General features: G+C 34.9%; 1 protein-coding gene across 2 annotated transcripts in view; it reads left to right on the forward strand.

Annotated features, from left to right (window-relative positions):
- The first annotated feature begins 6,340 nt into the window (after window positions 1-6,340).
- Window positions 6,341-12,988, forward strand: part of tkta (transketolase a) — a 43,477-nt gene continuing 36,829 nt past the window's right edge. For both annotated transcript variants that reach the window (XR_012387295.1, XM_680598.8), the window contains exons 1-3: window positions 6,341-6,538; window positions 9,405-9,522; window positions 11,901-12,014. Coding sequence is in view for 1 of the 2 variants with exons in the window: in XM_680598.8 (XP_685690.2) it covers window positions 6,432-6,538; window positions 9,405-9,522; window positions 11,901-12,014 (339 nt within the window). In the remaining variant the exon portion in view is untranslated. The remainder of the gene's footprint in view (window positions 6,539-9,404; window positions 9,523-11,900; window positions 12,015-12,988) is intronic.

A 12,988-nucleotide genomic window follows, 5' to 3' on the forward strand; every position in this document is an offset into this window, starting at 1 on the left:
AAAAGTGCAAAGTGCAGAATAGCAGCATAGAGGTAAGTGAATTTTGTAAACATGTCACGTGTGCAAGGGATATTAACATATATGCAAAAAACATTGAGTTTGCCTTAATAAAATCTGAATTATTGTTATAAAGTCAGAACTCTGAGATAAAAAGTCACAATTTCGAGTTATAAAGTCAGAATTGTGTCTTTATATCTTGCTATTCTGCTTCTCATACTTACAGACAATAGGAATTTGGACTTTAAATGGATGAATAATAATAGGAATAGTGATCTCTATGGAAGCCCTTGCCTGTCACTGATTAAAAACAATACAAAAAGTGACTTTTTATATAATTGGATATAAACTCACAATTCTGAGAAATAAAGTCAGAATTATGAGAAACAAAGCAAATTATATTGAGAGTCATAAAGTCCAAATTCTGAGATAATAAGTCACAATTTCGAGTTATAAAGTCAGATTTTTTAATTTATGTCTTGCAATTCTGAGAAATAAAGTCAGAAATTAGTGTTAGCAAGTCAGAAATTTGAGGTTACAAATACGTAATCTTGAGTTATAAAGTCAGAATTCAGACTTTATATCTTGCTATTCTGATTCTCATAATTAAAAACAACAGGAATCTGTGCTTTAACTGGATAAATAATAAATGCATTAATAGGAATAGATATCTCTTTGGAAGCCCTTTCCTGCCACTGATTAAAAAACAAAAAGGTGACTTTTTATATCAGAATTGCCTGATACAAACTCCTAATTCTGACCTTTTCTCTGAATTGTGAGATGTAAACATGAAATTGTGAGTTAACTGTGAGATATAGACTCAATATTATAAGAAATAAAGTCAGAATTATGAGAAACAAATCAAATGAGAGTTATAAAGTCAGAATTCTGAGATTTGAAGTCACAATTTCGAGTTAGAAATTCAGAATTCTGAATTTATGTCTTGCAATTCTCAGAAATAAAGTCAGAAATTAGTGTTAGCAAGTCAGAATTTTGAGTTATGAAGGCAGAATTGTGACTTTATCTTGCTGTTTCGCTATTTCTCAAAATTACAAACAACAGGAATTTGTGCTTTAATTGGATAAATAATGAACATTATAGAGATCTCTGTGGAAGCTCTTTCCTGCCACTGATTAAAAAACAAAAATGTGACTTTTTATTTCAAAAATTGCCTGATAGAAACTCTAAATTCAGACCTTTTCTCGAAATTTTGAGTTAACTGTGAGATAAAAATTCATAATTCTGAGAAATAAAGTCATAATTATGAGAAACAAAGCAAATGAGTTTGACATTTCGAATTATGAAGTCAGAATTAAGACTTTAAATTGCAGTTCTGATAAATAAAGTCACAATTGAATGATTTAAACTCACAATTTGAGAAAATAATTCAGAATTCTAAGGTAAAAAGTCACAACTGCAAGGAGACTGACCATAATTCTGAGATAAATTGTTGCACTAACCCTTTTTTATTAACACTTAATGGCAGGAGCGAGCTTCTGGCTCTCTGACATATTTGCTGTGTAGAAAATAGACAACAGACGTCCTGCATCACAATCAGAGCCGGCCCTGTAGATTTTGGGGCCCTAAGCAGAATAATTTTGGGGCCCTACCTTGGTCTGAATAGTGGAGTACTGCCATTGCAAACCGGCCCAAAATGACTTTATTGCTTATTAAATACAATCAATGCAACAGAAAATTAAAGCCTGATTTCTTCTACTTAATAACGATCTGAATGATCTGATGATTTTAAAGCAGCACTGTTTTTGAAAATTTTTGAAAAGTAAAAATTTATAAAAATGTAAGTACTAGAGCACTCCCGATGAAGATAAATGCATATAAAACGATTTTAATCATATATATAAACCTATGGATGGTGTGTATCAAAGGATTTTAACAAGAAAACAGCTCACAATCCCATTTCCCAGTGTTGGGTTTGCAACCGGAAGGGCATCTGCTGCGTAAAAAACATATGCTGGATTATAACTTGGTGGTTCATTCCGCTGTGGGGCCCCCAAATAATAAAAGGACAAAGCCGAAAAGAAAATGTATAAATGAATTTTACTCGATTCTTCAATGTCTTAAAGTGTAGCATACAGCTACAACACATCACAAATTTCCCAGAAACACATGAGCTTCTGTTTCTCCCTGTCTACGAGTCAGTGGATTATTCTGGATTGTACCATGTAACGACTGCAAATGGAAATGTCTGTAATCCCAGAGAGCCACAATTTGGCAGGAATTAGACATGCTGGATCTCTCTCTCTCTCTCTCTCTCTCTCTCTCTCTCTCTCTCTCTCTCTCTCTCTCTCTCTCTCACACACACACACACACACAAACACAAACAAATACACACACACACACACACACACACACTTTTTTCTAAACCCATCCTGGCGTTTTTGCCAATTGTGTGATTTCTTCAGATTCCACTAGATGGCAACAAAAGCCTTCAACCAACACATTGCGATTGCTTTTGGACATGCATCAATTGCTTTCATACAACTCTGTTTTATACAATTATCATTGGTAACACTTTACAATAGGGTTCATTCGTTAATGCATTTACTAACATGAAGTAATCATGAACAACGCATGTACAGCATTTATTAATCATAATTGAACATTTACTAATGCATTATTAACATCCAAACTCATGCTTGTTAACATTAGTTAATGCACCATGAGTTAACATGAACTCATATTGAACAACTGTATTTTTATTAATTAACGTTAACTAACATGAACAAATACAGTAGTAAATGGATTGTTCATTGTTTGTTCATGTTAGTAAATGCATTAAGTAACATTAACTAATGAACCTTATTGTAAAGTGTGGCCTTATCATTTGCTTATTTCACGTCAGTCAAAATTAACCAAACTTGTGAATGCTGAATAGTCATTCCATATACAACTAATAGTCCTCATTTCATTCCTTGAGTCATTACATACAAAAATGTTGTCAAAATCTGTCAAACAAACTTTATAAAATGTTTTAAATCTTTTTTTCCCTGACTGTTTCTTCTAAATTGAACAATTTGATGAATGTTTTACCGCCCTATGTATGATGTAGGTTCAGTTCCATCATGTACTGCATTACTGTTTACAGTTGTGTACAGCTCTACCCAAAGGAAGTTTGTTTGTTGTGAATAAGGGTGTATTTATTCTTTTGCACAATGCTGTGAATAAATTAGATTTGCAAAGAGCAAATACAGTAAAATTGTGAAACATACATATTCAGTTGGGGGACGCAGTGGCGCAATAGGTAGTGCTGTTGCCTCACAGCAAAAAGGTCGCTGGTTTGAACCTCAGCTCAGTTGGCGTTTCTGTGTGGAGTTTGCATGTTCTCCCTGCGGTCGCGTGGGTTTCCTCCGGTTGCTCCGGTTTCCCCCCAAGTCCAAAAGACATGCAGTATAGGTGTATTGGGTAGGCTAAATTGTCTGTAGTGTATGAGTGTATATGTGTGGATGTTTCCCAGAGATGGGTTGCAGATGGAAGGGCATCCGCTGCGTAAAAAATGTGCTGGATAAATTGGCGGTTCGTTCCGCTGTGGCGACCCCGGATTACAGTTTTTCTCAGTCGCTTTGGTGCATTTCTCACAACACTAGTGCATTTCTCCTCAACAGTGAGTGCATTTCTCAAAACTATGAATACAAACTGCAAAACCTACTTGATAACCTGCAAAAGTGTGTCACTTGCTCAAAATGGAGAGCTCATTCCTCAAAAGCAAGTATTGATGTCAATCAAAGTGTCTGTATCATCAAAATGAAAAGTCCTGACACCATTGTTTATGAACAAGATAGTCAAATGGCTTCGTCATGTTTTCATTATGAAAGTTTACTCTGTACATTTTTTCAATGCAAAAAAAGTCAGATTTTGGTGACACTTCTTAAAATTGCTATAGACAGCACTAGATACTATTAGCACAGCCATTTGAAAACTAAAGTAAAGTTAGACATCACTGCATTTAGTGAGGTATCTGAGTACAAGACACTGAATATGTATGTTTCACATTTTTACTGCATTTGCTCTTTACAATTCTAATTTATTCACAGCATTGTGCAAAAAAAATAAATACAGCCGCATTTACAACAAACATAAACTCCCTTTGGGTAGAGCTGTGCACAACTGTAAACAATATTGCAGAACATATCGGAACTGAACCTACAACATACATAGCTCTGTAAATCATTCATCAAATTGTTCAATTTTGAATACATTTTTAGGAAAATCAAGATTGAAATCTTTTTATTAAATTTCCTCGACAGATTTTGACAACTAGTTCAACATTTTTGTATGTTCTGACTCAAGTAATTGAATGAGGACTATTAGTTTTATATGGACTGACTATTCAGCATTTACAAGTTTAGTTAATTTTGACTGACATGACATAAGCACGGCCAGGCAATGATGCAGTAGGTAGTGCTGTCGCCTCGCAGCAAGAAGGTCGCTGGGTCGCTGGTTCGAACCTTGGCTCAGTTGGCGTTTCTATGTGGAGTTTGCATGTTCTCCCTGCCTTCGCGTGGGTTTCCTCCGGGTACTCCGGTTTCCCCCACAGTCCAAAGACATGCGGCAAAGGTGAATTGGGTAGGCTAAATTGTCCGTAGCGTATGAGTGTGTGTGAATGTGTGTGTGGATGTTTCCCACAGATGGGTTGCAGCTGGAAGGGCATCCGCTGCATAATAACTTGCTGGATAAGTTGGCGGTTCATTCCGCTGTGGCGACCCCGGATTAATAAAGGGACTAAGCCGACAAGAAAATGAATGAATGACATAAGCAAATGATAATGTTATGAATAGCAGAGAGTTGTGAGAAAGCAATTGATGCATGTCCAAAAGCATTCGCAATTTGTTGGAAGGAATGAGAAACTGCTATTAGAATGTGCACAAATGACTAATAGTTTTGAGAAATGCATCAACTATTGTGCAAATGTAAATAGTGTTGTGAGAAATGCACCAAAGCGACTGAGAAAAACTGTAATAAAGGGACTAAGCCGACAAGAAAATGAATGAATGAACATATTGAGTGTTTTGTACTCAGATATCTCACTAATGCAGTGATGTCTAACTTTACTGTAGTGTTTAAATGGCTGTGTGAATAGTATAGTGCTGTCTTGAGCATTTTCAGGAAGTCTCACCAAAATCTGAGTTTTCTGCATTGGACTAAATGAACAGAGTAAACTTTCACAATGAAAACATGACGAAGCCATTTGACTATCTTATTCATAAACAATGGTGTCAGGATTTTTCATCTGGATGACTCTGACACTTTCATTGACATCAATACTTGCTTTTGAGGAATGAGCTCTCCATTTTAAGCAAGTGAGGCGCTTTTGCATGTTAGGTTTTGCAGTTTGCACTGATTGTTTTGAGAAATGAATTAACTGTTGTGCAAATGTAAAGCGTGTTGTGAGAAATGCACCAAAGCCACTGAGAAAAACTGTCACATCTTATATAAGTTCAGTCATTCGATTTCCTTTGGCTTAGTCCCTTATGTATCAGGGGTCGCCACATCGGAATGAACCACTAACTATTCCAGCATATGTTTCAAGCAGCGGATGCCTTTCACAGCCGCAACCCAGCACTGGGAAACACCCATACACCCACATTTACACACACACACACACTACGGACAATTTTTGTTTTACCCTATTCACCTATAGCGCATGTGTTTGGACTGAGGGGGAAACTGGAGCACCCAGAGGAAACTCACACCAATACGGGGAGAACATACAAACTCCACATAGAAATGCCAACTGACCCAGCTGGGACTCGAACCAGCGACCTATACAGGTCTATACTAATAATACAGAGAAATATCTTTATTCAGCTATGGCTGAAATAGATGTGTGTTTTTTCAGTAAATGTTTATTATCAAATTCCAAAATAACAGAAACTGGGTTTTAGTTATATTTAACAATAATAATCCTGGTCAGATTTGACTAACTTGACTAACAGATTTATCCCTAAGCAAGCCAAGTAGCCTAACCCAGACCTGCACGCACAAACACGCACAGACACAAACACACATCCTGTCAGAAGGTCTGAAAGGAGCATCATTAATCTGGTAATGAGTTTAAATGCAGCAGTCAGAGGTCAGAATGAGTGATTCCTTCTCTTTACTCTCTCTCTCTCTCTCTGTTAGTCAGTCAGTCAGTCTGTCTGGCCTTGGTCTGTCTGGTCTCCCTCTCTTTACTTTCCCCCACCCCCTCCCCCCCTCTCTCTGAATTTTTCTGTCTATCTCTCTCTCTCTCTCTCTCTCTCTGTCTCGACCTGTGCTGCGGCTCATAGTGAAGTGTGTGCATTGTATGTGCGCTGTCATAAAGCAGCCTCCCTCTCTTCTCCTCCTTCTTTCTCATTCTCTCTCACACACACACGCAGCCGCTGCTCCTCAAGCTCCATCTCTCCTTCACTTTGTGCTGCTGTCGGGCCGAACTCATGGAGGACTATCACAAACCAGACCAGCAGACGGTGCAGGCGCTCAGGAACATCGCCAACCGCCTCCGAATCAACTCCATCAAAGCCACCACTGCTGTGGGCAACGGGTGAGAGATGCTGGACGCTTTGTAAACTACACCTGCTGATGCTCCATGAGACTTCCATTTATCATAGATAGATAGATAGATAGATAGATAGATAGATAGATAGATAGATAGATAGATAGATAGATAGATAGATAGATAGATAGATAGATAGATAGATAGATAGATAGATAGATAGATAGATAGATAGATAGATAGATAGATAGATAGATAGATAGATAGATAGATAGATAGATAGATAGATAGATAGATAGATAGATAGATAGATAGATAGATATCTGCATGCCTACCCTTATGCAATGGGCATAATCTTTGCCCTCAAAATCTAAGCAGACAGATGGGAGGTTATGCAGCTTGACTAAGAGACACGTTCAATTTTATTTAGGATTTTTGAGAGTTTTTTTTGTGCATTTCTTGCATTATTATGAGCTCTGCAGAATATATAAAGTATGATATTGTAATTTGTTTGAACTTTTTTGTGTGCATGCTTCTCTTTTTAATTATTAGTATTATTTTCTACCTTGACTCTTGTAATTTTGAGAACAATACTAAGTACAAAATGTTTACATAATGTAGTAAATACTTTTATTTCATTTTTTCATTGTCATTTCATTAAGAAATTTTAATTTCATTTCATTCATCTTGTATACAGCAAGCTTTAAAAGTTTCATTTATTTGAACAGCAACTGTTTTGTCCATAGTGCATTGTTTTAATATAACTAATATATTTTTCTATTATGATCAAAACAGTACTAAATACATTAAAAATTTAATAACTACTATCGTTTTTTCCCCTGTATATTAAATAAAGAAACACTCAGTTGTAATTTCATGCAAAAATTAAATAAAAATTTTAATTATTTTAATCATGTTCTCAATTTGTATTTAAATTGTTATTTTAATTTTGCATTACGATTAAATCTCCTGCATTTTTCCTAAAATTTAATGTTTGCAAGGTTTGAGAACAATGCTAAACACACATAGAATATTCATATATATATATATATATATATATATATATATATATATATATATATATATATATATATATATATATATATATATATATATATATATGCATATATGCATACATAGAAGAATATACAATTGAATATTCAATATATTTGGCTTTTTCATGAAGAAATATTCGGATTAAATGTCATGCTGTTTGTATAAATCGAGCTTTAAATGTCTTATTAAACATTATTATATAGATACATTAAGGCAGTAATATTGTGGTTCCTCTGTGCGTGATTTGTTATTATTATTAGAGGTAGCCTAGTAGTAGAGGTTATTTTATATTTTTCAAGTTCGATTTCTGCAGTATATAATGACAATGCCTAAAATAATCCAAAAGTAGTAGCTATGTATTATATTGATATTTAGTATTTAATAAAGCAATTTAGAATTTGCTATTGTTTTTCTAAAATGTCATTATCTTCATGCTCTTTTTTCTGTCTTGACAGTTTTGAGTTAAAAAAAACTGAGAGTGTGTTTTGAAACAGTAAACTTCTTTATAAAATGGGATCCTCATTTCATCTCCTTTGTTTCATGCACATATGAAGCTGCATGTTCTTTCCCCTGGGCGAAGCGTGTTTTCTGTTGGTCCTGCTGAGCTGTTATGTAAACTGCCGCATGAATCCAAATGCCGCAGTTATTCATATCTGAAATCTGAAAATAACAGAGCTTTGCATTGAAAATCCCTGATTTAACCATCAATATCTGATCATTTGTGGTGGTCTGGTAGCGTGTCAGACTTGATTTTAAATGCTGTCTGTGACCTAATCTTAAAGCAGATGGATGTTAGTGGGTGGTATGTTTGCTCAAAGATTTGGATTATGCCACAAGTGTGGTACCGGACGCAGGGGCATCTTGGATTAAACATCACCTTTGGCATCCTTTTAGATAGACGTCACTAATTGTCTTATTTTGACGTGACAAATTCAGTTATTTGCCCTTTGTCTGCAACTCACAGACATTATATAACAAACCAGTGGTTTGGCCATGGGATCTACACTTTCTTTTAGTAATTAAGCATCTAATAACCAAATGTTATGTTTTTTTTTTTAAATAACCCAATTTCTAAAATATGTGAACATTTTTTTTTTAAAGAAAGAAGCACAATTAAATCCCAATTTAATTTCATGTTTGAGCACTGTCCACACATAATATTGAAATGGGCTACTTTACATATAAACTGAAAGACTAATACTGACGAATAAAAAGTCCCAAGAGTCCCATACTAACTTTTATTAATACAGTAATGTAAGTTGATATGAGGCAAATAATATTTAAAAGCATACAGAATTACATATATACAAAGTAACATGTAAACTGCTCTTGGTTAAAGGAATGAATATCATACCTGCATGCAAATTATTCCGTCATAGTAGCTACGAGTTTCCCTGAATATCCAAGTTTTTTTTTGTAATTTCTTAACGTACTCATTGACAGCATAAATAAGTGCAATTCGCAGTTTATATTTTGAGCTTTTATTCATGATGAAGTGATATCCGGCGCGCGCCTTCGCACTTGAGCGCGCAATTAAAGAGCGTGCGCATTCGTACTTGCGCGCGCGTGCGTAATGACCTCACAGGAGAAGAAAGATCGTTTTTCTACGGTGAGAGGCTTTTTATTTTGCAATATTTAACGAAAATATCGTTAGAAGGAATACTTTAATAGGTCATAATCTCACTTGACCGCACACACTGAATTATCACAACTTTTTACTCAGGCACACTTGTATCTGGTCTGACAGACGTTTGGCTGGTCTTTCGATCCACTTTGAGTACTAAAAACAACAAACCATATTACAAACATAATAAAAATGTCTGTGTCATTGGATATTGTATGTGTTTTACTCTGTCAGGCATCCGACGTCATGTTGCAGTGTGGCGGAGATCATGTCTGTGCTGTTTTTCCATACCATGAAGTACAGGCCGGATGACCCCAAAAACCCCAATAATGACCGCTTCATCCTGTCCAAGGTGAGCTCGCTGGATTATTCAGGTCTAAGCTCTAATATTTCACCTTTAAATCAAGATGACACTAAGTAGCACAATGACATTATATGGTGTTGGGTCTCCTTGATACAGTGCCAATAATAGTACTTTTAAGAATACAGAGCTACTGAACCATTAAAGAGAAAGTTCACCAGGGACGATTTTAGGATTTTCATCCTTATAAGGTAATTTATATACTGTACATACACAAAGCCTAATATTACATTTATAAGTAGTAATTTAATAGTAATCCACTTAAAAATGTTTGTTTAATATGGTAGGGTTGTAGTATTCCACTGTAGTATTCCACTGTATTAGAGTTCTGTATAAGTATTTGAGTTCTGAATAAGCCAAATAGGCTCAACCCACCTGTTTACTGTAGTAAAAAAACACTTTCTATATTCGAGTGCATTTTTGGTTTCTATGTATTAAATAAATAAACTGCCACTTTTCTAATTAAATTACACACACATATTTTTACTTTCAAGGGTAATTCGCATATTTCACGATCTCAATGATAGTAATAAATAGGAAGTGTTTATTTTTATTCTAGACAACACTTGATGTTTCTATCTCTGTCAGTGACTTAGTGACAGTTATAATGAGTACATTCTCCAAGTGCTTCTGTCACTGTTTAATCCTTTCTGTGCAAGACTGTATGGTATAGTTAATACCACACAAACTGTAAAGAGTTTAATATTGGTAGTTCATTTTGAAATAATAATAGCGAAATGTTCGTTAAGAATTACATTTTTCACTGGAGGTAATAGTTGTGCTGATAAGGTGAACGCCGAGAAAACCCGACTGCTCCTCCGTGACATTGGGATACAGGTGATACAAGGTTATCTATATCACAGAACTGCAATTAAGCAGATATTATAACAAATTATCAATAAACACACACCTCGTTCTCTCGCTGTCCATGGCTGTGGTTTGCTGATCAAATGAAAAACAAAAGAAGGGGAGGAGCCGTATTCTGCCATCGTTTTCTTATCAAATTTAAAGGGGACTGGGGTGATAAATTAGTGTACAGTTTATGAGCTAATCGCAAACGTTTTAGGGTGGCTGAATAGAAATATAGGGAGGGCTACAGCCCCCCTAAAATAGGCCTAGCAATGCCCATGTAGTTCACCATAAAATAATATTAAAATACTCACTAATTATTTAGCCTCAAGTGGTTCCAAACATTTATGAGCTTCTTTATTTTGTTAAAGGTAGAAATATATTTTAAAGAAAGCTTGGAAACTGGTAACCATTGGCATTCACAGTAAAAAATTAATACAATGGAAGTCAATGGGTAACATTTTCAACCATGAACATATTTGTTTGTTTAAAAGGAGAATGAAAAGATTTTTGATTTGTGAGGGGTCTGTAAATGACTTAATTTGCAGTTTTGGGTGAACTATCCCTTTAACATAATGTTTATTAAATACTTTAATGTATTTTGATGAATATTATGGCAAACAATGCACAGCATGGTACAAGAAAAAACATGGCACATTTTCACTGTGACTGGTTTATTATATTGTGCAACATAATATAACATGCAACATGCAAAGAAATTTTAAGTTTGATAATGGTAATATAACATATAAATATAGCCGGCAGCTAGCTCTCTCTCTGCAACTCTCACATGGTTGCCCACTGAAGCTAAGCTAGGCTGCGATTGGTCAGTACCTGGATGGGAGACCACATGGGAAAGCTAGGTTGCTGCCGGAAGTGGTGTTAGTGAGACCAGCAGGGGGCGCCCCGACCTGCAGTCTGTGTGGGTCCTAATGCCCCAGTATAGCGACCGGGACACTATACTGCTTCAGTGAGCGCCGACTTTTGGATAAGATGTTAAACTGAGGTCCTGACTCTCTGTGGGTGTTAAAAATCCCAGGATGTCCTTGAAAAAAGAGTAGGGGTTTGAGTGCCCAGAAAAGCGCTCAAAATGTAAGGAATTATTATTATTATAATCATTTAAAGTACAAGTATATGTTTACACTTTATGTTAGTTGATATATTTACAAACATGAACAAATTTTAGATTTTATTACAGTACTTATTCATCTTTGTTAGCATTAGTTAATGAAAATTCATTCTTTGTTATTAGTAACAGTGTATCAATTAATGTTAACAAGCACAACTTTTGGTTTTAATAATACTTTAGTAAATGTTGAACAATTAATAAGTGATGCACATGTATTGTTCATGTTAGTAAGTACATTACATGTAAGTAATATTAACTTAACCTTATTGTAAAGTGTGTTACCTATGTTTTAATAACACTAGATTTGATAGTTTTTATTTGAGTTGTTTAAGAATTGCTGGATAATGGCATTTAATCTGACCCATTGATATGTTATTATGTCAATCCTCAGGGTCATGCAGCTCCTGTGCTCTACTCTGTATGGGTGGAAATTGGTTTCCTGAAGGAGTCTGAGCTCCTGAGTATGTGCCAGGTGGACTCCACTCTGGAGGGACACCCCACACCCGTGAGTAACACACACACACACACACACACACACACACACACACACACACACATGAACCACAGGCTTATTATAATATGAATTATTAAATAAATGCTAAAATCCCCCAGTTAAGATTGTCCTGAATTGACAGTTACATATTTACGTTTTGATTTTTCCATAATAAGTTAAACTATAAATTAGATTTTAAATATAGCATTGCCTTCAGAAATCAGCTCTCATCAGTGTCAGTGTATTCATGGATTTCTTTGTTGAAATACAATATTTGAATGTTTGTCCTAGGTACAAATATGTTGTTAATCATTTTGATCCTCTCAAAATTAGTTTATAAACAAACGTCACCTATTTTTTTTTTGTGTGTGTGTGAATAAAACATCGGACCTCTTGCATTTTATTTGTGATATTTATTCAATTTAATTACTTTGTACATTATAAAACATATTGAATCATGTAAATAAATGTTTAAACACTATAAAGAATTAGAAACTCACAAGAAATAATGTGTGTGTGTGTGTGTGTGTATATATATATGTATGTATGTGTGTATATATATATATATATATATATATATATATATATATATATATATATATATATATACTTAAATTATTCAATTCATAAAGTATACTGTGTCTAATTGATTTTGCTGTTTTAACATTTATTTAACTGTATAAACCTTGAGCAAAAATTAGTAACTCTTAAAATCTTTTTTTTTTTTTTTTACTGTACACTGTCCACTATTTACAAGCTTATTTTGTAACATTAAACCAAAAGTTCAGAAAAGGCTTTAAATATTCTCACCCATTGACAAAGATCTATCATAATGACTTGTGTGAATGGGAATGTGTCTCTCTAGTATGGTTGTAATCCGACTGATCATACTGCATCTTATTGCCAGGTGCAAACAGTGTGTGTGTGTGTGTGTGTGTCACATCGAGTCTGAATGAGACTTTCTCTAAGATCACTGTGTTCATTGG

The sequence above is a fragment of the Danio rerio genome, chromosome 11, assembly GCF_049306965.1.
Source record: "Danio rerio strain Tuebingen ecotype United States chromosome 11, GRCz12tu, whole genome shotgun sequence".
NCBI classification, from domain to species: domain Eukaryota; kingdom Metazoa; phylum Chordata; class Actinopteri; order Cypriniformes; family Danionidae; genus Danio; species Danio rerio.